We start from the raw sequence: 25053 nt of genomic DNA on the forward strand, positions 1-25053 counted from the left end.
ATTACGAATAATTATCAACTTAATGCAATTATTCCGTAAATGTAGTGAACCTTGATATCTTTAAAATTCAATTTGTCAGCTTTAGGTTACAATGCAACAGATACACTCAAAACTCTCAATTATCTCAAAATCTATTAACAATAATTCTCCAAATTCATTTGAATTTAACTATAGTAGTAATTTTCAGAAGCCTAACTTCCAGGTAATTGAAGAACGCAAATCCAACAATAACCATGAATTAGAATTTTTGATTGATGCGTCAAAATTTTACAGCTTAATATGCCCTGCTCTATCTAGCCGTTTGATTTGCAAAGTTGCGAATTTAACATCCGAAATTGGTCAGACAAAATCATATAGTGAATTTTTTTCGGGCAAAATATGCCCAAGGTGCTTTTCAGTATATATAATGGGTATTAATTGTAAATTAAAGGTCAAGCCTATTAAAGGAATTACTAGGAAAAGATCAAAAAAGAAACTACTCAAGCTAAGTAAAATTAGTAGCCAAAATTTTCAAAATTATTCATTTAAACATATATTTATTTCATGTAAATTTTGCAAATTCAGTTTTAAGAAACTTTACTGGGAGAAAAGGATTAATAATGTGAATAAATCTGAAACACTAAATAATACTAAAAATCGTAAACACAAAAATGAAGATATTCTTGACTACTCAAATTTTATTTTAAGCAATGCCAATACAAGTATTCAAAATCAAACCCACCAAAACAGCAAAAAGAGTGGGCATTCACAAAATAGGAATTATACAAACAATAAAAATCCTAGATTCTTTAATACTAAAACTCAAAAGGCGGGTTCAATACCCCTAGAAAAAAAAAATTCTAATTATGACATTGCCAATTTAACTGAATTAAGTGAGGATACAAAAAACGAGCAAACCGACAAATCTTCAAAAGGTAATAGCTTTTATGATATTTTGTCCATGCTTGGATGATATGAATCCGTGAAATGTGTTTTATTTCATCCAGTTCATATATTGAGGATGTTCCAGTTATTTTTATTTTCGGTACAACAGGTAGATTAACTTTTAACAGTCAATAAGGCTTAAATAACTTTTTTAATCTTCATTATTTCTATAATGTATAGCTTCCGGGAAAACTCGCTTATCTGTAGATATTTGGAAGTATCTTGACAGTAAAGTATGTTTATTAACTTCATATTGATGGCCAAATATTCTTTGTAGGGTTTTAAATCAGAAATAATAAATTGCGACTCAATGCAGCTATACAAAGGTTTTGATGTTGGAACTGCTAAAGTATCCAGAGAAATTCGTAGCACAATTCCGCATCACCTAATAGATATTTTTGATATTAATGAAGATTGTACTGCTTCTAAATACATCCGCCTAGCGGTACCAATAGTAAGTTATTTGAAAAAACTAACTACGTTTATATTAATAAATAGATTGATAAACTGATTAGCGAACATATTATTCCAATTATTGTTGGTGGCACTCATATGTATCTCAAGGCATTAATTTGGGAGTCTTTAATTGATTCCCAAACATGTAATAGCGTAAATCCTTCAATTAAAGATGAAGAATACTCAAACTTTACAAATAAAGAATTACTTGAAAAGCTTTCGAAAATAGACCCTGTGAGAGCATCATCACTACATATAAATGATCGAAGAAAAATGATTAGAGGAATAGAGGTAAATTTTTAAAATAATTTTTATTAACCTAATTACTAGATACATAGACTTATAATACAACCGGTTTAACATTTACTGAATTAACAAAAATTTATCCGTACAAAGTTAGATACAATAACAGTTTATTATTTTGGATAAGAAATAAAAAGATACATGAGTACATTGATATGAGAATAAATGAGATGATTAATGTAAGTAACAATACAACATCACTTTTAAAATAAATAATTTTTCCATAGAATGGATTGTTAAAGGAAGTTTTTTTACTTAAAGAAAGGTTGTTAACATGTAACAAATATATTGGTTTATTGCAAGGAATAGCCTACAAAGAATTCATAACTGTTCTCCAAAATAAAGCGAATATACAAGACATTTCTGAAGAAGAACTTAATGTATGTATCGACAATTTACGTACAAAAACACTTCAATACAGTAAAAGACAAGAGAAGTTTATTAAAAAACACATAATTAATCGTGGATTGGATGTAAATATATTAGAATTTGACGTTGAAGTATCAGATAATCAGAAATTGGAACTACTTGAGTTTAATATACAAAGTACTTCAGTTTTTCATAAATACTTCTCTAAATTATTTAATTTAAACAATAAGAGCTATCATGAAAACAAGCGAGTCCATTTATCTTGGGAAAAGTCTATTCTGGCTCGTACATTCATGATTCTGGATAAAAAATTACATTAATATGGTGAAACACTCCTTGATAGAGAGTGTGAGGAGTCGCTTTCTGGAGAAATTTCTCCATCACTAGGTGGATAGTTTTTTGTATCCTCTTTTACATATTTTTCATATTTTTCTGAACTTATCCTATTTAATTCACCTGCTGAATAAGGATTAGATCTGTAATTTAAATGTTTATTTTTCGGTTCAAAACTGTTATAGTCACTCTGTCCAGTCGACTTATAATAATTTCCAGATTCTTCATATCTAATTTGATTATTTTCTCTTTTGGATAAATGGTTACCATAATTATCGCGGTAATCCATATGTTCCCTATTCCTTCTATCCCTATAATTATTTGAAAAGTGATAGACACGGTTTTCACCGGAGTAGCTTTGTCTGTAAGATTTATATCTAAAATCGTTTTTATGAGTTACACTTTCATATCTGTAATTGCTATCTCTATTTGGAGAATGCGTTTTAATCCATTCTTTTAAATCTTTTGCCTGTTTTCTAATTTTTAGGTAGCCTACGTGAATTTTACCGTTAAAGTGGTCATTTAACCTTTGGTCATTGTCAGTCTCTGAAAGGAATGCAGCACAAATTTCGCATGGGTGAAGTTTTTGACGATACATTCCATTTTCAACATCTTCTTTTGTAGCCGATATCTTCATTTTTTGTTGATTTAGCCTTGTTAAGTCTTCCATCCTTTTCAAAGAACCATCTATGTCACCGCTTGCACCTAGATCATCAATCTCCTTCATAATTTCTTTAATTTCAAGATCCAATGCTCGGATATTTTCGTCTTCAAGCTTTGAACTCCCAGAAAGTTCAGCACGAACTCGATTCCTTTCAATCTTTTTGTTGCAATCATCTACCATTCCTTGAAATACTCTCAAACTATCCGTCTCATATTTAATTCGAGTATTTCCTTTCATTCCTCTTTCACTCAAGTATTTTTCCCTTAAAACTTCCGAATGGATATTTTTACAAGGACCCATATATAGCTTTGTATTTTCAAATAATTCGTGAGGGCATAGTCCACATAAGTAGAATTTGCAAACATCATTATCATGAGGGTTTTTCTTCTCTATTGGAGCTTCAATCCCTCCCATCAAGTCTTCAATCTGACGTCTGATTTCATCCATAATTATTGGAATATATTAATTCATATCAACAAGTATATACATATGCATTTATTTAAATTAAATTAATAATAGCATTTATTTATAATTTTTTTTTTTAATTTATAAATTGACTATTGCGCCCCGAGAAATTAGCATCTAAAGTAAAATAAAAATTAAAAAAAATTCTTAGAATATAGAAAGATAAAGTCGACTTCCAGAACAATATTTAGATATTCAGAAAAAACTGAGATGAATTAGATTTATCCGGAATATAGGAAGCAAACACAAATATCTGACTTTGCGAATATAAGTTGCATCCAAACGAAAAATAAAAAGTCAAATTTACAAAATAAGGTCAATCATAACAATTTCAATAAGAAATGAATTTCTTAAGTAAATAAAAAATTATAACTTTTATGTTGATGAAATTCAAATAAGTGCCAAATTTACCGCCTGCTTAAATACCCCATATTAATAAAAGAAAAAAGAAATCAAAATTCTAAATTTATTACTGTGTGTTTGGAAAAAATCATTCCTCAAATAACAACCCATTATGAGGAATATAAACTTCTCGTCATCATCTTCTGAAAGTTTGACGAGAAGTTCTGCATTAAGAAGACAATTACACGACCAAAGCCTGTTTTTGCCTTCTAATTCTTTAGTAAATTCAAACAGTACAGTACAGGATTATAGGTTTTTGCCAAAACCAACAACTAGAGTTGAAGATAATAATTTGTATTCTAATTTAAACCAAAGCAGTTACAACTCTAATTCGAAGCAAACGATATCGGGACTTTTAAGGTCTCCAATTAATGGTCTAAGTAAAAATCCAAAAGATTTGAGAAATTCTTTTGTTGAAAAGAACGCAGAAAAAAGTATTAAGTATGTTAAAACTCCATATCCTCAGGCTTACAAAGCAGACAGCTATTTGAGAAACGAGATTCATCCTCCAAGCCAAGGAAGTCATCTTCCTTTGTTGCCTCCCAGCAGACTCTCTTTCCAATCAGAAGCGAGACGTACAATTAACAGATTATCAGATAGTGCTACTAAATACAGCTTGGTTTCTAACGGTTATGATTTGCAAAGAGACACACAAACATGTAGGAAGAGAAACTTACAGCAAGTTTATAAGCAAAAGAGTGAACAAGAACATGAGGAAGAGGAGTTCCACGATGCAATTAGTGATGATGATGATATCAACGGTGAATCTGTAAATAACCCAAACAAAAAACCCAATATTCTTCCTCTTCAGAGAAGAACTTACAACCAAACTCCTTCAACTGCAGCTCAGACGGGTTTGATAGGTACACAAAATAATACTCCGAATAAACCAACGAATACTTATGGTTTGCCACTTTCTATGATAGACGATGATTATAAGTTGGATCCTGCTCCAACTTATAACTTCTCAGATGACAAACTTCAAGATACACAAAAACAGACAAGCATTTTGGGTTTAACACAATATTCACATCCATATAACTTTCCAAAGGCCTCATTTCTACCTACTAATACGGAGGTTAGTTCCAAAAATGCACCTTCATCAGTCCAGAGGATAAGAACTCCACTAAGATACAGATCTAGTTTGCTAGGCGCACTTTCAAATCGAACAAATTCATCATGTAGGATCTTGTCTGCTGCAGAAATGAAGAAGGTATTTTGTAAATCAAAGAAACCTATTGGTAGCTTGAAAGACTTTGTTCACACGATAGAAATTCGTAAAGAAACTTTCAGTGAGCCGAATACAAATTCAGAATTACCAAAAGTGGTTGAAAGCCATTCAGAAATTAAACATACTATCGAAGAAAAAGCCACCAAGAACATTAAAGATAGTCATCCTGAAGAAGATTCAAAACATAACAAGGAAGATGTTTCTAGTTCCAGATCTGAAAGTGATAATCAATCTAAACTGGAGCTATCCAATATACTAACAACAAATGCAAAAAAATCCATTTTACCCGAAAAATCAGGCAAGGATAAAGAACCAGTGGAAAAAACAAGCAATGTGGACAACTTGACAACTTCATCATCTAATACCTTTGGTAATTATGATTCGAAGCTGTCAGTTCAAAGTGAACAAGATAACACAACTGTTATTACTTCTAACTCTAGTGAAATAACGGTTGAGAAGAAAGATACTTCTCAGGAAACTAAAGAAGTAGTTTCTGAAGATTTTTCACTGAAAAATAAAGATTCAGGAGTTTCTGAGACAAAAAAAGATGAATCTGTTCCATGGTGGCTAGCTAATGTTAATAAGCCAAATTTAGTTGAAGTTGACAATGAAGGAGTGTTTATGCCGGATGAAGAAGATGATGAACCGAAAAATAAGGAAGAGAAGCCTACTGTGTCTGCAGCAGGGCTGTTTTCGCTTCCCTCTACCGGAGTGCCAACTGATAACAACATTCCAGCTTCATCATTTTCATTTGCGAATACCTCTACAACAAGTACATCTGTTTCCACTGGAAACTCTTTATTTGGACCATCATTATTCCAAATTAACAAGATTAGTGAAAATAGTACAACATCTGAAGAGCAGAAGCCTGAAGAGAAGGCCCCAATTTTACCTGTACCTAGCAGTCAGTCCAATAATTTTTCATTTAATCAAAGCACTGACTGCAATATATCAAATAACGTTTCATTATTCGGAATTAACTCTAATACTGTTGAAGGAGAAAAAACTACAATTGGCGAGTTAGAAAAACCAGTTTCTAAAACTGTTATCAGTGTAGAAAAAGATTCTAGTTTACAACCACAGTTATCAATATTTGGAAACCAATCTCGAGTCGATGAAGAGAAAAAACAAGCTGAAAATCCCGAGAAAAAAACTGAAATTTTTGGCACGGATAATCTTGGATCTCTATTTACTTCTACAAATAATGATACTGGTAATTTGTTTTCTCAACAGAACTCCAGCATGAATCAATTATTTGGATCATCTAACGCTTCAAACTCTACTCAAAACGCTTTCAACTCGAAGGATATTTTCGATCTTTCCACATCTGAGACATCTACGGCAATAGACAATTCAGAAAAAAAAGGAGTTTCAGCACCAATATTTGGTTCAAGTAGCATGGAAAACAAGAACTCTGTTTCTGATGTTTCGTTCCCTGGATCTTCGGGTTTAAGTAATTTAAAATCATCTTCTAATATAAGTTTTGCAGGTGGAAATACTAATCCACAGACAAATTTACAGGCTGGATTACTTGACAGCAAATTAATAAATTTCGGTGGAAACAGCAATCCCTCCACCATAGCTTCTACATCATTGTTTGGAGGCTCAAATCCAAGTAATAGCAATCTGGGATTAGGAAATTCTTTATTCTCCACCCCAACAAATAATAATACTATGATTTCGGGTTTATTTCAAAACCCTAACATAGCTAATAACACAAATGTTTCTTCAACAACACCTTTAAATTCTATTTTTGGAGTTCAGCAAATTTCAGCATCAAACACAAACTCAACTCAGAATACTTTGAATTTTGATTCTAGTATTGGGGGAGTAAACAACTCCATAGCAGGTTCCACAAATAATATAAACATTTTTTCACAAGCACCGTCTATTTTTGGCTCCAATAATGGTTCAAACCCTTTTGTGTTTGGATCAAATAACAATAAGCCAAATGACCAAACTATTACTCAGGCTCCTGGACAGAACTTAGGACAAAGTAGCGGCTCTAACATTTTTGGATCGGCTCAAGGAATCTTTAATTCAACAAGCAAAACAGAAACTAGCATTTTCGGGGGAATGAATAGTAACCCTGTCACATCCCAATTTGACACAAAACCCCAAGTTCCAGGTCAATCTTCAATGAATACAAGTATTTTTGGGTCTAACCCTCCCAATTTACTTAGCACATCGACATTAATTGGAAACAATAGCAATCCAAACCCCTTTGTTGGTCACTCATCTAATCCAGCAGGAGGAACTTCTCATAGGAGAAGAATTGCGAGAGCTAAAAGATCTCATTGACATAATTAATTAGAAACATTTGAGTAGGCCCTGTAGATATTCGGATAAAGGAATAAAAATACACTAGATGATTATATATTATCAGTGGTTATATTCTAATTATGTAATTGCCTCACTATCTATTATCTAAAATTTTAACTATTGGACAGACTTGATATATGATTAGAAATTTGGGTTTGACCATTGTGAATCTGGTGGGAACTGCAGACTGTGGAATTGTGTGAGAACGCCATCTTTCCATACTCCTTGGATTGAATGCCCCATTGCGAATCTAAGGACTCCCTTGCCGTCCTTCCTTCCATTTGCCCATTCACCTTCATAAACATTATTATCCTCTGCACAATAAAATATTCCCTTACCATGCCTTCTATCATTTTCCCAATATCCTTCATACCTGTTTCCATTTGCGTAAGTATATACTCCGAATCCGCATGCTTTGTCTGCAACCCAGTTGCCTTTGAATCTGTCATTATTTGAGTAAAACAGCTCACCTTCACCATGCTTTTTTGCATCAAGCCAATCACCAACGTATTTATCTCCTCTGCTATAAGTCAAAGTACCCTTACCATTAACTTTGCCATCCTTCCAATATCCTTCGTACTTTTCACCATTCTGATAAGTCAGCACTCCATAACCTTCTTTAACATCATTAACCCACTCACCTTCATAAACATTTCCACATGGGAAAATGTATGTACCCTTGCCATGCATAGAACCTTCAAACCAATCACCTTCGTATACAGCAGAGTCAACATACACATATTTGCCATGGCCATGCATCTTGCCATTTACCCAATCTCCTTCATATTTTTCGATAATTTGATCTCCTGTACTGCTTACATATGTTACAGTGCCTTTTCCATGCCTTTTGTCATCTCTCCATTCACCTGAATAAATATCACCATCTACATATTTATACACACCTCTTCCGTGCATCTTGCCATCAGCCCATTCTCCTTCGTATATATCACCATTGCTGAAAGTTAACTTACCATATCCATTGATCTTTCCATTTTCCCATTGTCCTTCGTAGATATTTCCACTTGAAAAATTTGCCTTTCCTTGACCATGGATCTTATCGTCAACCCATTCACCTTCATACGAAGCTCCATCAGCATAAGTGAATTTTCCAAAGCCTTCTCTTTTACCCATCACGAAATCTCCTTCATACTTTTCATTTTTGGAGTAAATTAACACACCTCTTCCATGAAACAGCCCACCTTTTATATCCCCAGAATAAGAATGACTGGATGCTTCCATTTTGCTTCTAATAAGTCCGGCTATTTGAAATAATCGTACAGTTGGTATTATCTTTTTTTAATAACAAATATTTCCCAAAAAAAATATAATAAATGGAGAAAAATACAATTCAATCTTCTACAATATTGAATTAATAACCAGCAACTTCAATATTATTGAATACTATTCTTCATAGACCCAATAATATTAAAAATAATTTTTATTTGACTTTAAATTTAACACGTCAGTAGGATGTGCTGCTGCCACAAGACCCAAACAAATTGCATGCAAAAATTCCCCACATTTAGCGCCAATCGGCGCGGTAGTTGCCAACAAACAAACAAAAATATGCTAGGATAATTGAATTAGTAAAGTTAATATTAAACAACGCAGAAATAATTGAACTTCGAATTTATTAGAAATAACATACTCTGAGTGATAAAAAGTTCTGCTTTTAAAGACTTATTTTTATATTTATTACTAGCTAATCTTGAAATTATATCTTGGTTTTAAATGTATGTTTGAAGTTGTTATATTGTTTTTACTCCTTTATTTAAATGCTTATTGAGAATATTTCTACATATTTTTTTGTTAATTATTTAATTAGATTTTATTAAGTTTTTCAGTTATTTGGCGCATTAAGGGCTTTTGAAATGGTAATTTGATTAGTGAGTTAAACTACATATTATTGAAAAAGAGTATTTTGCTGAGTTAAATTTAGGCATTAATCAACTAAATTAATCTGTAATATACTCAATTTTGTTGCAGGCTATGTATTCCCAGATTCCCATTTCTCCTTCTTTAAGATCAAAATACAATTCAGGTAACCAAGGGGGCCAAAGGAAATTGAATGTTGATGATATGAAGAATACAACCGTCGGCCCATACTCTAATAACATGTTAACTACAAATTCAGACGGATATGGCACGTTTGACAATTCTAATAGGGATTCTGAGTTGAATAGACCAAATTTTAAAAAATCCAGCTTTCCGCACGAAAGTTTCAGACCATCATCCAGTAATATAGGAGTTAATAACAGGATAAATATAGATTCTGGCTCAAATAATAAGCCAGATATGAGCAATTTTTTTGCGAATTCAGGAAATTTGAATTTGAATGGCACATCTAATCAGATTAAAACAAATGGTATTCCAATGAGTACTCCTCTTCCTGTTTTCCCACCACCACCAATCCCGTTTCAAAACAACTCCTCGATTTCTGGAGGACTTCAATATCATTCTCCAAAAAATACAAGGCCCACTCAACCTCCTAACAACTCGCAACCTACAAATCAGATATCAAAGCCGTTTCTTCAAAATTCAAACACAAATTTTAATTTTCAGAATATATCCAATCCGTATCCCCCAAAAGTTCCATTTTCAGATTTTGCTAACTCTGATACTGACTCCTCATTCAACAAGAAAATGCAAGATAATAAGGAAAGACTTGAACAATTAAACATTTCTCGAACAGTGCTAGCATCTATAGGTTCCCCCTCAAGTGACTACCGACATTCTTACTTTCAAGATAAATCACAAGATGTTACTAGAACTCAGAACCCATTTCAAAATGGAAAAAATTCAATGTCTCATATTGGTATTCAAGAACCTAATTCTAATAAGAACACGAGTAGGTCGAATCCAAGATTGCCACCAAAAGCTCCAGGTATTAGTTCTAACACTGCATTCAAATTAAATATATCTCAGCCAGCTCAGAATAATCAAATTAACTTTGATGTACCAGAAGTTTCCGTGAAAAACATGGATAACAACGTCGAAAGAAATATGATTGGGTTGAAGGATACTATTAGACCCCCAACTGCACCCACATTTTTCCCTTCAAATAAATTAAACCTTGATAATAACGTTAGTCTAGCCAATAATATGGTGAAACCCCCTGTTAAAAACCAGAATGCTCCTCCAATAAGTCAAGATTCCTTTTTTTCGTCAGAAATCCAAAGTAGCTCCAAAATATCTCAAGTCCCGCACCAAATATCATCGGTTGTCCGTCCACCAACTGCTCCTAATTCAATATCTAAATCTTCATCATTACCAAAAGTTGATCTACTTATGAATTTGATGGATAAAACAGTTGAAAATAAGCGTAAAGAATTTGAAAAACTAAATAAACTCAAATCAGCATTGTCTGAGCTTGGCGATTTTAACAAGAAACTATTGGAAGAAAATACGAGATTGAGGAGTGGAAACAATAGTACGAATTTGCAAGAAGTTAGCTTGCTATCAAGAGACTTACAAAACAACTCTATGGAGTTCACTAATACTTATCAAACGCCATTGAGTGATACTGTAAGCCCTTTCATTCCTGATACAAATGATCCGGAAACACAAATCAGTTCTCTTAAGACAATTATTAATAAGAAAAATCAACGAATTTTGGAGTTGGAGAGAAAACTATCAGCCGGAGGATCTAAAGATCTTTCTACAAAAGAAATTGATATTTGTCATTCTTTGCTCCAAAGAATAAAAACCAGGGATGAGGAACTGAACAGAACTTTCGAGGAAATTCAAGGATCTTATATTAACTCTATTATTGACCAGGTTAATAATTGCCTTTCAATCCTTACAGAAAAAAACTACGGAAAACTGAAAACTGTTGCAAATGATGTTTTAAATCAAATAGAGTTCAATTATAAGGCTTTGAGTGTAACTCTTGATCATTTATTTGAACAGCAAAATTCAACATTGGAGAATATTAAACACGAAGGAAGAGTGGACACGCAATTGGATAGCTCCAACTTGCAAAGTAAATTGAATTCCAGGGAATTTAATGCTAATGAAGCTAATCCAAATAATATACAAATTAATACCGTAAGCAATAGTCCTAATCGAAGTTTTGATAACACTTTTATCCAAGAAAATAACCAAGGCACTCTCAAATTTAAAGAATCCCAGGTAATTGTGGAATATTCAAATGGTGATAATGAGTTTCTTGCAACACAAGCAGACAACTTTTCTGATGAGAATAAGAATATTGAGCTAAATACGAAAATCAACTTTCCTCAGTGTACTGCGAGTAGCAGTATTGAGGTTAGTTATGATGAAACATTTATTCAAAATCAACAATTTAATTTATTCCAGAATGGTACGTTTAATCAAGAATTTCAAGATCATGAAAACGATTATACTCAAAATCAAGGTCTCGATGCAGTGAGTGCAGCTCAAGAGGTATTAATAAATGACCACGCTACTAGCCATCCATGTGAGCTTCATAAGGATGAGGATCATCCGTCTTCAACTCACAGAGTACAAGAAGACTCTTTTCCAGCTTTTGGTTTTGGACAAGAAAGAGTTCATAATGGCCATTTCAGCCAATACGAAAGAAGCAATATTTTTATAGAAAAAGAGAACACTCAAGAGCAGGGAATTGATTACACAGAAGATATTCCTCCACCAGTATTCGCAGCCTATCATGAAGGTGGTGGATCTGAGAATAATGATCTTTTTGCCATGAATCCAATGGTAAATACAGATGGATTATACTTTGAGAACCATTCGCACTACCAAATTCCAGCGAATTATAGTAACATTTAGGCACATTGTAGTGATATAATTTATATATGTAACTTTAAAATAGCTTTAATTTTTTTATGTCGATAGCTCGTCTATTCTTGTGGAAGTGACTCAACTTCCGATGGAGGAGCTCTGCTAAAAGGAACCCAGCTAAAATTTTTATCAATTAGAGCGATTCCTGGTCTTCCAGAACGTCTAACAATGCTTTTGAGAAATTCTTGGTTACAGAAAATATAATGCTGATCCTTGATGTTCCTCATAATTCCATTTTCTTCCAAAATTCGGATTACATCTTCCCTTCTAATTCCAGTACTTCTTACAACATTGTCGATAAACTTTCCGTAGTTGCTTATTTGGAGAGATTGCTTTGAATTCCCTTTTTCATTTATCCTATTTTTTTTAAAATATTCGAGGAGGTATTCAGATATCCTATGGGCCCACCAATTATTATAGATTGCCCTACCCAAGTCAGACAGAGGCCTTTCAGGGTGTCCCCATTTCCCTTCTTTTAGTGAAAGTTTGTATGATAAGTCAACAAGAAGCTTCCCATAACCTTTTCTTTGATAGCAAGGTAAAGTTAGGATACATGCAAGATTATAATGTAGCAATGAAACCTTTTCCTTGGAAAAGTAGCCAACAATGTGACAGCCCTCCTCATCAACTTCAGTCACAATGTAGAATAGAAACGGCTCTACATCGTATTGTAGGGTTTTGTGATCTAAGAAAAGCTTGGCCAAGTAGCATAAGTTCTCTGCATATCCTCTAGTCAATGCACCATCAATTTCAAAGACTGAAATATTATCTTTTCTATATATTTCATTACCTGGAGGATGCCTCAGTTGACATCTGGAAAGATGTTTAATAAGTTCATCTTCAAAGCAAAAAAAGTCTAAACAATATTCACAAAAGTGTAAAGTATCAACGTTTTGATACTCATCTGGGAGTGGAGAAAAGTACCAAGTATCTAGAATAAATTTACCTATACGAACTCTACCAATTGTTCTAAGTCTTGTTGTTTCCTCATGGTCAAGAATTGCAGAGTGGTCCATCCCTTCATGTTCATCAGGATCTTCTCCATCAGAAATATCCAAAACCCCCACATTTCTTTTCTTAGACTTATTCCCAGATTTATTAGCTGAATTTGAAACTCCTAACGAAGATATAAACTTTATTCCTTGTTTCTGAAATCTCTCAATCAAAACAGGATCATTCAACTCCTCAATATCAAACGAAAGCTTTATATCTTTACCTTTAACCCATCTATCTAGACGTCTATTTAAGCCTCTAAAATGAACGTAAAACTCATAGTCCTCCTTTATCTGAGACTCATTCGACGATGAACTAACTTTTATTAAAGAGTTTTGTTTGTTCCCTGTTGTCTTTTTGTCAACTAAATGAGATAAATGAGTGACCTGAGTTCCATAAAGCTTCCAGCCTACCACACGAGCGAGCATCTTTTTACCTTCCTCTTCAAATAGTGCCAGCACCCACTGGTTCACACTCGGAAAGTCGATAGGCGGGTTGCTTTCTATTGTAGAGGCTGTTCCATCCTCCTTACCTTCGCCCAAAGTCTTTTCTGGATGCTCTTCGATTGAGCTATAAATTCTTGTATTTGTCTTCTTCCTTTGATTTTCCGTTGAAATTAACTCATCCGAAGCCGTTTCCCTATTATTTGAAGTGTTATTTGGTGTATTATTTGCCTGGTGTTTTTGATTAATGGATTGCCTTGAACGCAGAGCCATATTTTCAATATAAGCCCTTCAAAAAATATCTTAAAAATATGCACTTTCACTTCGTATCCTGTCTCCCTAAAGCTATTATTGAACACTATCATACAGTCATGTATGCGAGAAATCCACTTTCCATTTCCTGTGAATATTTTTTTAATTCAATTTGATTCCCTCAAATTTTCACAATTTTGCGCTACAATTAATTTCCCAAATTTTAATTACAGGAATTTAACCATTAGGAACCAAGATCATAAACCTTAAGATTGAAGTTACTATTTATGTAAAAGACTGGAACCTAATTCAACCAAGATCTACTGTTAAAATGCATTAGTACTAATCACATCTAGAGTACATCAATGAACTGTAATGGGTGTTATATAGAAAAAATAAGCGAAACGGGAAGGTGGCAAAAGTAATAGTCACCCAAAAAGTAATGAAGTAACATATTCCTTCTTACTCAAAGCCAATAATACGAGTTTTCAAGCATAATTTAGCCAGCCATAAGGTGGATGGCAAAAGTTGGCCATAACTAAAATATGAGAATAGTGCATCCTTTTCAAAACACACCTCATTATTGTCACTACAGCACATACAATTTCGACCAACTTTTCAGTATAGGTATCTTTAGGCAGGGCATTACAATATCTTTATTGACATTTTTTAAAAAATTAAATTGTTTATTACGTGTCTTTCCCGCTCGATACCTACTCTGGAGACGCGAGGCGTATTTAAAAGTAGTGCTAAGGAAATAGTAATAAGGCAAAAAGAATTAGTAATATAGATAGGATAGTTAAAAAGAGAGGGATAGAAACGGAGGGATAGATGTATAGCAATACGTATTAGATAAATAGTGAGCAAATAGTCACAATTAAGTGGCAGAATGTGAGTGTATACTTTGCTGTGCGGACTGCCATTCACGCAGACAAGTCCAGACAGACCATTGCACAAGAGAGCTATTTGTGTTGTGTACAATCTTGTGCAATATCGGTTGAGTTTTTTTATAATTAATAATATATAGAATATATACAATAATAATTTGAATAATCAATTTAATTTATTATTATTTATATTACTTCGGACGACAGAGCTCAATTATAGTTTGTTCTGTAAGTCACTGTCACAGCTTAAGGTACATTGCACAGGATTTGAACAGTTGAAGCTTTTGTTGTAAATTTATGAAAACTTGATAGCCTAATGAAAGATAACATCATGTCTGAGAATGACTCTGGCCATATTTCAGCAGGAAGTCTGTTGAATAATGAGAGCCAGGAAAAGGATTTATTAATAGACGATACAAATGTTGTAAATACACTATTAGATGATTTTAGACATAAAGAGGAAGCCATTCTGGATTCTAGTTCAGCATCAATAAACCGATTGCCAATGCAAGAGCACAAGAGTGAGGTTGAAGATATAAGGGGAGAAAGCTTTCAATCAGAAAATCTAGATGAGTCAGCTTTCATTGATACAAGAGGAACGAAACAGGAAAATTTTGATGAAGTTAAGGAAGCAAATGCCGCGGAAGAGAGCTATATTCATGATGACAATACTGACTTAAATATAGAGTTAAAAAGCACTAATAATGTGTTAGCTGGTGGAGAATCCGCTCCATTGAACGCAGAGGAACACACTGGTTCTATTAATATGCCAGAATCATCGCTTCCATATAAACTCTGGATTGATGCAAAGAGTAGAGACTGGATTCTTGAATGGCAAACGAAGAATGGAAGGTGGAGTGTTAGAAAGTTCAGCTGTAAGCGTTGGGGAAAAGGAAAGGCGTATTCTCATGCAATGAATTTCTTGGCATCTTTGACTTCCTGTGGAATTATCAAGGACTCTAACTATAACCATCAACTAGGGGATTCTGCCGAATATACAGCTGACTCTGTAAACCAAGCGAATAGGTCTGTTGAGGATGAACTTGTGTTACAGTTCCTTTCTCAGCGTGATGTGGTTGCTAATGCAGAAAAGCAAAAAAATGGGTTTGGATCGAGTTCTGGGTTAAATACGCTAGCAGCCATCGCAGCTGCAGCTGCAGCTGCAGCCATTGCTTCAACTCCAGGTAAGGCCCAGACCCCAACTAAAGACCATACATCCTCTCAACCAACAGTAGCCCCTCAACCACAAGTCAGAGGCGCGGTCAGAAAGAGTGGTGTGCCTGGAGTCTATTGGAGTCAGAAGCCTCAAGGATGGAGAGTTGTTTATTACACCGGCAAAGACCGTGAATTCGAGTATTTCAAGGTCCCTGCAAATGCCTCAGAAGAAATAATCAGTGAAATTTTGGAAGTAGCCAAACGATTCAGGTCTCAAGTTACTGCGGAAGGTCGTCACTTACCAAATGGTGCTGTAGGCTCCAGTTCAAAAAGGGCAAGGATGGCGGAAAGAAAGGCTGCTGCTGCTGCTGCGGCTGCTGCTGCTGCATCAACGTCTGCTTCTGATGTGCCCAGGCATTTGCTTCAATCAAGAGCCACTCACTTTCCTGAAGAAGGGCTTACAGATTATCTAAAGAACTCATCGGATATCGCCTCAAAGAGCCTTATGGAGAATGATCCCTTGTCTCAATTTTCATCGAAGTTTAACCCAGCAAATATTTCAGGATTGCAGAATCCAACGGGAGCTATACCACCAGGTCCATATGAATGGCTCTATAATCCTTTATTAATGAACTTATACGGTAATTACTCTGCTGCTAGTCAGGCAGCTGCAATGCAACAATGGGCAATGCTTCAGAATTCCTTTTCACAGAATACCGGAATGCTTCCTTCAGCTATTTCTGGCCAAGTTGATAATTCTGCTCCTCAAGCTAACCCAATGCTGAGTTCCTTCTTGCCAAGCCCATTCATGAATCCATTTGGGCTACAAATTCCACCAATGTTGGGACAAAATGCAAATTTGTTAGCACAGATGCCTCAGGTTTCTACAATGAACCCAGCTTCACAAATGAACATGAATATGTTTGGACGTTATTATGGAATGACCCTTCCACCAGGCCAAGCTACCCAGTCACCAGTATCTCCCATTGGTCAAAGTGGTAATCCTGCATCTTCCGTCCCCCCACAACCTGATTCCACAATTTGGTTTAATCAAATTAATCCCACACAACAGTTATTACCTAATAATGATCAACTTGTGCAACAGCCAGCAACTTTGGACACTTTTAATGCAGGTACAACCCGAGCAGATGAAGATGCTTCTCTCATAAGCGAGGCCACAAACAAACAAACAGAAAATCTGCTCGAAGTTTCATCGAGCAGCAACAAGGCATCCACTTAATGTGAAAAAGTCACTACGAGTCTGTCAGGTTCTTATTTTACCTGCCTGGAGCCAAATCTTCCAGGCAGGGTTTTTTAGCTTACGCTTTATTTTTTCTTATGTATCTCATGCTCTAATGAAAGCAAATTTGAGCAGTTAAAAAGCAGGTTTGTCGCACTAATATTGTTTATTCGCTATTAACACCCGTTGCATCATGTTTTAGTTAGAGTATTCACCTGTTGGTTAATATGAGTGCTCTTTGACAACTCTCATCTAAACTGTCAGGCATGGATGCAATCGTGTAGATTGACTCATTGATCAATTAATCAATAAATGCAAATATATTCATTATATAAATAACTAAATCAACTTTGTATTTAGATATCACTCTAATTCAGTTTTAGTTAAGTTCGGCTTTTTTCTTAATACTTATGTTGACTCTTCATAGTCGTTCAATTTAAATATTAAACTCTGAAAACTCTGTGGAAAATACTTCTGAAATTACTTTTGCTTTGATGGGACCAATTCCCTGAATCTTAGAAAGCTCTTCCTCGGAAGCATTCACCACATTTGAAATCGACCCAAAGTGCTTCAAAAGATTCTCTGAGTCCGTTTTGTTAATCCTTGGTAAGGAGCTCAAGGTGTCCCTAATTCTAGAAAACAGGTCTAAAGAAAGCCCTCCTCTGATACTTTCGCTTGAAGATTTCTCATGAGATTTCAAAGTCTCCAAAATATGGCCAGCCTCCTTGGGACTCCATGCGAGAAACAGAGTCATATTCAAGTCAAAACAAATATCAGTAATCTCCAAAATAGCAACATCAATCGCACCTGAAGGTGGAATATCCACTAGGCACAATAAAACTCTGACCTTATAGTTCTTCTGTAAGGATTCAACCCTTTTCCTCAAGTATTGCTTGTGAAGCTTGTGATACTTAATGCTAATAAAAACCACAGCATCATACTTACCAACCAGAAAGTCTGGAACAATATTCTGAAAATCATAAGGGACATTACTTACATAGGCAAGTATCGGATTTCCTTTTTGTCTAGTACTAGCTATTATCATTTCTCCTGCCTTGTCGTCAAAAAACCTAGGCTGGGATTCTTCCCTTATAATATCCTCACACTGATTTGACATTTATTTTTTGAACGAGATGATTCCTACAACTATTCTTGTCGGATTAATACAAGGCAAAGAGTTAATAACTATCCAATATCCATATAGATATATTTTTTGATACAAGGATATATAATCTTACAAGCTTTTAGTTCAGGACTTGCATGTAGTAAAGTTTGCACAAACTACTTTCGAATTTGAAAAGAATGTGTCATATACTTACAGTGGAGTTAATTTTAATTCTAATCAAAAGCTCCTGCTGAAGGAGTTTTTTTCTTCTAACTATTTAATAGCAATTTTCTTTAAAAAAAAAAAATAATAAACTATTACCTTTAACTGTGGGTAAATCTTTAATTATTCTAGTTCAAACCGCCAAAACTTTTGAAATATAAAGGTGCCAATCTGAGATTTTAAAGACTAAAGTAATCGTTAGTATAATTTTTTTCTTAAATCTTTATTAAAAAGTTTTTAAGGAAAAAAAAAATACATTTTTAATTATTTACCCTACATGTTTTGCTCGACAAATTTTTTTTACTGTACACAATTTAATGTCTCCAAGGCGCATAAAGGCCTGGTTCAAAATAAATTAAAATATATGAAATCGACAGCGTGTACGTCTGGGTATCCTGGGTACATAATTTTTAAATTATATTAATTGTACATTAAAACACAGTTAAATGTAAGGGACTCCCCTTTGCTTGAGAGTGTGATTGTACATTTAGAGGATTTTAATTGTTATATATATTCTGTGGAAATTACATATATATAAGAATGTCAATGGAAGGTGCAAAATTGGTGAGAGTGCATCCTGAAAAGGCTCTCGAGTTTCCGCTTGTTTTGTACAGCTCTGTGACAACTCCTCTTATTTTGGAGAATATTACATCTTCTACGGTGGCATTCAAGATCAAGACTACAGCTCCAAGAGGCTATTTAGTGCGACCGAGTAGTGGGTTGATTCAAGCAGGCCAATCAAAGGAGATTCAAGTAATCTTACAGCCTTTGCAATCTGTCGAACAAGCTTCTCCTTCTCACAGGTTCTTGATCCAAACTACAACATGTGATAGTTCCGTTGAACAGCTTACTAAGGATTTCTGGCAGGATCTTAGCAAGGAACAACTTTTCGAACACAGATTATCAGTCATTTTCAAGCAGGAGAACATGGGTGTGAATGAGCCTCTCTCATCAAGTGTAGTTGGGGCTTCTTCAAATGCATCTCAGGTAGTTCCAACATCACTTCTTTCTTCTGGAGCTGGATCTTCATCCAGTAATAATGCTCAGGCAGGTTCGATGGACTCGGAATTTAAAAACAAATATGACGAGCTTGTTCAATATTGTCTGGCTCTTGAGAAGCAGAGCAATGAGCTCAAGGAGGAGGTAGTTTCTTTAAGAGAAAAACTGGATAGATCTGAATCCAAGCTCAAGTCTTCGAACCAAGGTAACATCACACAAGGGTTTGAGTTCTGGCACATAATTGCCATGATTATTGTTGCAATTCTTGCTTTGAAACTAATCAACTACTTCTAATCAGTTTTTATATCGGTATATCGGGGCATTGGGAGTTATCCTAAAGTCTGTGTTAATCACCTTAAATTATCAATTGGAACCACCAAATATAGAATCGCTCCTTTTGTCTAAACATTCATTTTAACCATATTGAAATTTTTTTTTTCAATTTAACTTTGATCATTGCGTTAACTTTTATTTTACTTTAGAATAATACTCTAATTGTGAACTTTAAGTTGGTTTTGAACCAATTTGACTTTAATAGTTGTTTCTTAGTCAAAATTTGAATTTATCAAATTTTGTGGGAAAAAATTCAAGTTGGCAGTTTTTCAGTATTATAAACAGCGGTCTCTACCTAAATTAATGGTCTCATTGTTTGAAATTCTTTGAGCTTAATTAAGCATTCAAAGAAAATATAAAAAGTTTGAAATGTTAAATTATGGAAAAAAGGGATGAAAGAGAGTTCGTTCCAAGCTGTGGGCATTGCAAAAAGCATGCTGTATGCAAGAGAATAAAATCCATGATAGCAAAAGGTGAAAAGATAAATTTGACAGAATTATTTGAATGCAAATCATTTTCTTACAAGCCAAATGAATCTAGTTATAGCATTGCAGGAAGACTCGTGTATACCAAAAATGGTAACTTTCTTTTTCTTCAAGAAAGTAATTTGAATCAAAGTTCCGGTCCAAAATTTGTTTTGGTACCGTGTGAGATTTCGGGGAAATTTAAGTCAAACATAATGCTTAAGTGTTGTGAGACAGAATTCTCATTCGTTTCCTGCTGGGTAGTCATTAGAGATTGGACAATTGTGGAAATGAATACTAGAGAACCTAATGCACCCTTAAGAAGCATTTTGCTCAATAGACACTTAAATCCCTGTAATTTGCATGATGAAAATACGAAAGTTAAGTTTTTAAGAATGAGACTTTTATGTTTCAGCGCATCAACAACTTTTTGGATTTCATCTAAATGTTTTACCAAAGAACAAACAGTAACTGGACTTAAGGGTATTAATATCACAGGAATAGTAACACATATTTCCACTGCTGTAATGCATAAAATGAACAATTATGTGAGCTCAAGAAATAGGATGGCTAGTGTTGAACAGGCACCAATGGTGAGTGTTTGTGAGACAAGTGAATTAGAAGAGATAAAACCAAACTCACAGATTAGTATGTTTGGTATTGATGAGATTCTGAGAAAATCAGAAAATTTAGTATGTGAATCAAGCTTTTCAATTGTAATAAGGTCGATATCAGATCGTCAAGAATTTGTAATCTTTTTCCCTGGAGTGAATCTCTTAATTAATAGATTTATTCTTGGATGGAAGAGTATTTACAGATTTGAAAATGTGATACCAGGATCTGTATCAATCCACAACTTTGGAGAATCACCAAAAGATAAGAAGTGCCTGATAGCTAATAGGTATACATCAATCATTACAGAGTCTGTAACTGAAAATATATCAAGACCAATTTCGGAGAATCCAACGCTAATTCAAATTGAGAAAGTACTTGGATTTGGTGTATATGAGATAAAAACAAGCAAAATACCAATTAAACTCTTTCTCCATAATTCAAATATTCACGAGACATCGTTAGGGTGTTCAATTTCCAAAGGTTCAATTCTATGGGTCAGAAATTTTCGTGTAATTACCACAGAATTTGAAGATCGCTCGTTTCCAATAGGAATTGCAATAGAGCCCTCATCAGATTGGGGGCTAGAAAGACATTCCAGATTCAAAAAAAAAAAAGGAATTGCTTCAGGGAAGACGATCTGGGAAAATTTACCATTACATATTCAAACAATCGGCCATGAGTATTTGGAGCTTAATGATTTTAACTCAAATACTCATAAAAATCAAGAAATTGTTTTTCAACATCCTTGGGACATCAGAAATCTTTGCTATTTACATTACAGCCTTTATGTGGACTTGTTCAATTTAGTTGGAATTCCAGCAGAGAAATCTCAAGTCCTTCCAATATTACTGGTTCAGATTATTTCAAACCTGAAAACTGACTCACCAATTTCAGTTTCCAAAGATTATGAAATTAAATATCCCGATGGAACAAAAATTGGCAGAAACTCCTGTTCACTTATTTGTAGTAACTGCTTACACTTCCAGTATAAGATTACTCACCCCAGCCAAACAATTGAACTGAAATCGAGAAACCTCAAACAGTGTCCAGTATCTTGCACAAATATATTTTTTGGATTCTGGAAAATTGCTCCAATTGAAGACTGGTTAGACTTGATTGAAAGCCTTGAAATGTCACAAAAACTTAACTTGGCTAATTCATTCTCGTCTAAAAATACTTTATCTATTGAATACCTGTACTATTTTAGAGATAAAATCAGAAAACTATCCAGATGTCAAAGAAATCAAAAAAATGAGAAAATTAATAGTGTCTCAAATAATATTAATAGCCTCAGATGTTTGTTTATTGCAGAGGAAAGCTTTCCTGTATATATGGGTTGTTTTGGTCATTTCCTGGCTGAAGTTATCATGGAAAAAGCCTTTGAGTCAAATATTTGGATCTCAAATGTTTATTTCATCAAAACACCTTTTTTAAATGGTTTAGAAAGTAACTATTATCCACTATTTATTGATTCTAGTTCAAAAGCAAACTTTTTGTTTAATTCTAATTGCTTAAAATATTCTTTTGAGAGGAAATTCCTATTTATCAAGAAAGCAATTTTAAGATTATACAATCAAAGAATTTCATTTTTTGCCCAAATTTCCGATATTGTATGTATTAATTTTGAGGATTGTTTTCTTAAACCTCCAATTCCAAAAGGAATTGTTTCAGGAAATCAAATAAGAGGGGTCCTCTTATTTATTTGTGATAAAGAAATCCAAAACTCAGATGAAGGATGCAAACCGTATTTACATTGCCTCCCATTTTTTAAAACATATTCAAAACTTTCTAAATTAGGAATTCAATTAGATAAGAGTGAAATAATTGAATCTCAAATAGAAAGGCTTCAAGTACCTTCTAATTGGTATTCATTCGTTAATCTCTCGAGGTTTATACTAGTTCTTGAAAAACAAATTTTTCCAAATTCAGAAGTTTTGTTATCTGTAACGCAAGAAGAAGAGTTTTTCGAAGCCGTAAATACATTTGACAGACAGAGGACTGAACATTTAATAATTAAAGAACTTATTTTCCCATCCCAACTTTCTTCGGATGCGATGAATTTCGACAAAACTAAATCATATATAGAAATAAAGCTATTGGATAACAATAATGAATCTATATTATGGCCTGACTGCTTAAAATCTCCATTTTCCTACAAATTTGCAACAAATATTCAAGATAAATCCAGTGCCTATACGGTATATGATATTAAACATTGGACTGAATATGTGTATGAATGGCAGGTTCTATCGAGGAAAAGTTCTATCATTTATAGATCCACCAAGGTTGCTAGAAATGATATGATTGATTTGTTTACTAGTTTTAATCACGAAATCTCCCTCGAATATGATGATGGTTCAGAAATACATATTTCTTTAGAACGTGTAAAAATACTTGACATAATTCACTTCATTGGATTCAATCCACAAAATAAGTATGGAAATTGGTCAATAATAAGGGTAACCACTGATCAAAGTACCAAATTTAAATCGGGAACCACCAATTTTCAGAGTATTTATTTGACTGCTGATCCTATTTGGAGCTCAGGATGGATTGATATTTGGTTCTCCGAGGAAGACAGTTTAATACATAACATTAAATTGCTTCTCCCGGGAGAAACAATATCCTTTTCAAATATTAGAGTTGAAAGATTGGTTGGTTCTTCTCCCCCTCTTTCTCCAGTTTCTAATATTATGAGTTCCATTTTAGATGAGTTTTTTGAATTTTCGGGGCAAGATAAATCCATCTATTACAATAGACGTGACCAATTTCAAACAACATTCGAAAAAAATCCTAAGTTTTCTGAAATTAATCAAATTCAAAGTGAGAGAAATAAAACCAGCAATACTTTGAGTATTTTTAACAATGGAACAATAATCTTTAAGATATCAATTCAAAATGCAATAATTGGAAAGAGTAAAGCTCAAATACATTCAGCTCATCAGAATCCTCAAAATCCTGGAAACAATGTATTTTTTTCATATCTTTATTTTTCCCCAACCTCAATTTCAGACCTTGTTTCATATTATTACTTTGATTTGGGTTATGAACAATATCTTCGGAAAAATCACGAGGAAACATTTGGTTCATGCATTGACCAATTTTCGAGCATAGATGGATTCAAAAAAAGTGAAATCAAATTTAATGGCAACAAAAAAGAGGAGACTAGCAAATTTGTAAATTTTTTGTCATCTAAAAGCCCTACTGATTTGAATCATACATTTAATATACACACAATTCCAAATCCATATATTCTCGCTCCAGATGGAGCTCCGATTACTCAAAATTTTTTGTCTCTTATGAAAAGTGATCATGCGTCTTTTATAGCGTTTAATAGAGCATATTGTATTAATAACGAAATGTCTACAGATACTTCTCAGATAGATTTTACTCTAAATTCTAATCCATTAATAAGCCTTGATAATTTTAAAAGTATAGACCCAGATTTAGTATTTTCACTTAAAGGTTCAATATTACACATTCAGCAAATCATTCTGAGTTGGTTTTGTCTTAATTGTCTTCAGACAATTGTGGGAAACTCTGTTTGCGTATGTGGAGTAGATCTTGGGAAGTCTTCTCTTTGGAAATCACTTACAATCTATTTAATTGGTGCTTTGGAGATGGAAACAACTGATTCAAAGCCAAAACTACTTCCTTTTGTTATGACAAACTGGAATGTGATCAAACTTCTCGCGTATGTAGATAAAATCGATAATCAAGAACTAGATCCAAAAATCTTATATAATCGCATCAGCGAGCTTGCCAATATAATTTGGAGCCATATGGAAGGCTCAAATGGCTCTTTAGGATTTCAAACACTATTTACTTTTGGTAAGGTTCCAAAATACTGTAACTTTCAGAGCTCTATGGAAGATAATTCAGAAGAATGTAAACCTGTTGGGATAATTGGACAAGTACAGTTGTTTGATGATAATAAAGCTGTTAATATACCTACTGACCCTATTTCTAATTTGGAAATGGAAGTATGTTTAAGATGTGTCCAATCTTCAGATAAAGATACTCTGGCATATATATATCTGCATGTAATTAGATGGAAGCTCAGAGACACCAAGTTAGAACTAGAAGATAAGCTC

The 25053-nt window shown here is 33.9% G+C and overlaps 10 protein-coding genes across 10 annotated transcripts; 6 read left to right on the forward strand and 4 right to left on the reverse strand.

The window, feature by feature from the left end:
• Positions 1–91: 91 nt before the first annotated feature.
• ELE39_002404 (tRNA delta-isopentenylpyrophosphate transferase) lies at positions 92–2293 on the forward strand (the record flags this gene model as incomplete). Its single annotated transcript, XM_067345254.1, has 8 exons — positions 92–936; positions 987–1033; positions 1105–1157; positions 1202–1378; positions 1423–1671; positions 1719–1862; positions 1911–2229; positions 2283–2293. 8 exons carry the CDS (start codon positions 92–94, stop codon positions 2291–2293), a joined length of 1845 nt encoding a protein of 614 aa, XP_067202022.1.
• A 75-nt stretch (positions 2294–2368) lies between these two features.
• On the reverse strand, positions 2369–3496 carry ELE39_002405 (uncharacterized protein; the record flags this gene model as incomplete). The annotated part of the gene is made up of 1 exon (XM_067345255.1): positions 2369–3496. The coding sequence occupies one exon, from the start codon at positions 3494–3496 to the stop codon at positions 2369–2371; it is 1128 nt and encodes a 375-aa protein (XP_067202023.1).
• A 532-nt stretch (positions 3497–4028) lies between these two features.
• Positions 4029–7448, forward strand: ELE39_002406 (spm1; the record flags this gene model as incomplete). The annotated part of the gene is made up of 1 exon (XM_067345256.1): positions 4029–7448. The coding sequence occupies one exon, from the start codon at positions 4029–4031 to the stop codon at positions 7446–7448; it is 3420 nt and encodes a 1139-aa protein (XP_067202024.1).
• A 162-nt stretch (positions 7449–7610) lies between these two features.
• On the reverse strand, positions 7611–8708 carry ELE39_002407 (membrane occupation and recognition nexus MORN1; the record flags this gene model as incomplete). Its single annotated transcript, XM_067345257.1, has 1 exon — positions 7611–8708. The coding sequence occupies one exon, from the start codon at positions 8706–8708 to the stop codon at positions 7611–7613; it is 1098 nt and encodes a 365-aa protein (XP_067202025.1).
• A 750-nt stretch (positions 8709–9458) lies between these two features.
• ELE39_002408 (uncharacterized protein) lies at positions 9459–12239 on the forward strand (the record flags this gene model as incomplete). Its single annotated transcript, XM_067345258.1, has 1 exon — positions 9459–12239. One exon carries the CDS (start codon positions 9459–9461, stop codon positions 12237–12239), a length of 2781 nt encoding a protein of 926 aa, XP_067202026.1.
• Positions 12240–12310: 71 nt separating this feature from the next.
• Positions 12311–13960, reverse strand: ELE39_002409 (histone acetyltransferase; the record flags this gene model as incomplete). The annotated part of the gene is made up of 1 exon (XM_067345259.1): positions 12311–13960. One exon carries the CDS (start codon positions 13958–13960, stop codon positions 12311–12313), a length of 1650 nt encoding a protein of 549 aa, XP_067202027.1.
• Positions 13961–15142: 1182 nt separating this feature from the next.
• ELE39_002411 (uncharacterized protein) lies at positions 15143–17221 on the forward strand (the record flags this gene model as incomplete). The annotated part of the gene is made up of 1 exon (XM_067345261.1): positions 15143–17221. The coding sequence occupies one exon, from the start codon at positions 15143–15145 to the stop codon at positions 17219–17221; it is 2079 nt and encodes a 692-aa protein (XP_067202029.1).
• A 436-nt stretch (positions 17222–17657) lies between these two features.
• On the reverse strand, positions 17658–18338 carry ELE39_002412 (ERCC1 excision repair 1 C-terminal domain; the record flags this gene model as incomplete). Its single annotated transcript, XM_067345262.1, has 1 exon — positions 17658–18338. The coding sequence occupies one exon, from the start codon at positions 18336–18338 to the stop codon at positions 17658–17660; it is 681 nt and encodes a 226-aa protein (XP_067202030.1).
• Positions 18339–19088: 750 nt separating this feature from the next.
• ELE39_002413 (vesicle-associated membrane) lies at positions 19089–19841 on the forward strand (the record flags this gene model as incomplete). The annotated part of the gene is made up of 1 exon (XM_067345263.1): positions 19089–19841. One exon carries the CDS (start codon positions 19089–19091, stop codon positions 19839–19841), a length of 753 nt encoding a protein of 250 aa, XP_067202031.1.
• A 418-nt stretch (positions 19842–20259) lies between these two features.
• Positions 20260–25049, forward strand: ELE39_002414 (uncharacterized protein; the record flags this gene model as incomplete). Its single annotated transcript, XM_067345264.1, has 2 exons — positions 20260–24942; positions 25011–25049. The coding sequence occupies 2 exons, from the start codon at positions 20260–20262 to the stop codon at positions 25047–25049; spliced, it is 4722 nt and encodes a 1573-aa protein (XP_067202032.1).
• Between the last annotated feature and the right edge of the window lie 4 nt (positions 25050–25053).

The sequence above is a fragment of the Cryptosporidium sp. chipmunk genotype I genome (genome assembly GCF_004936735.1).
Source record: "Cryptosporidium sp. chipmunk genotype I strain 37763 chromosome Unknown contig_26, whole genome shotgun sequence".
NCBI lineage: Eukaryota > Apicomplexa > Conoidasida > Eucoccidiorida > Cryptosporidiidae > Cryptosporidium > Cryptosporidium sp. chipmunk genotype I.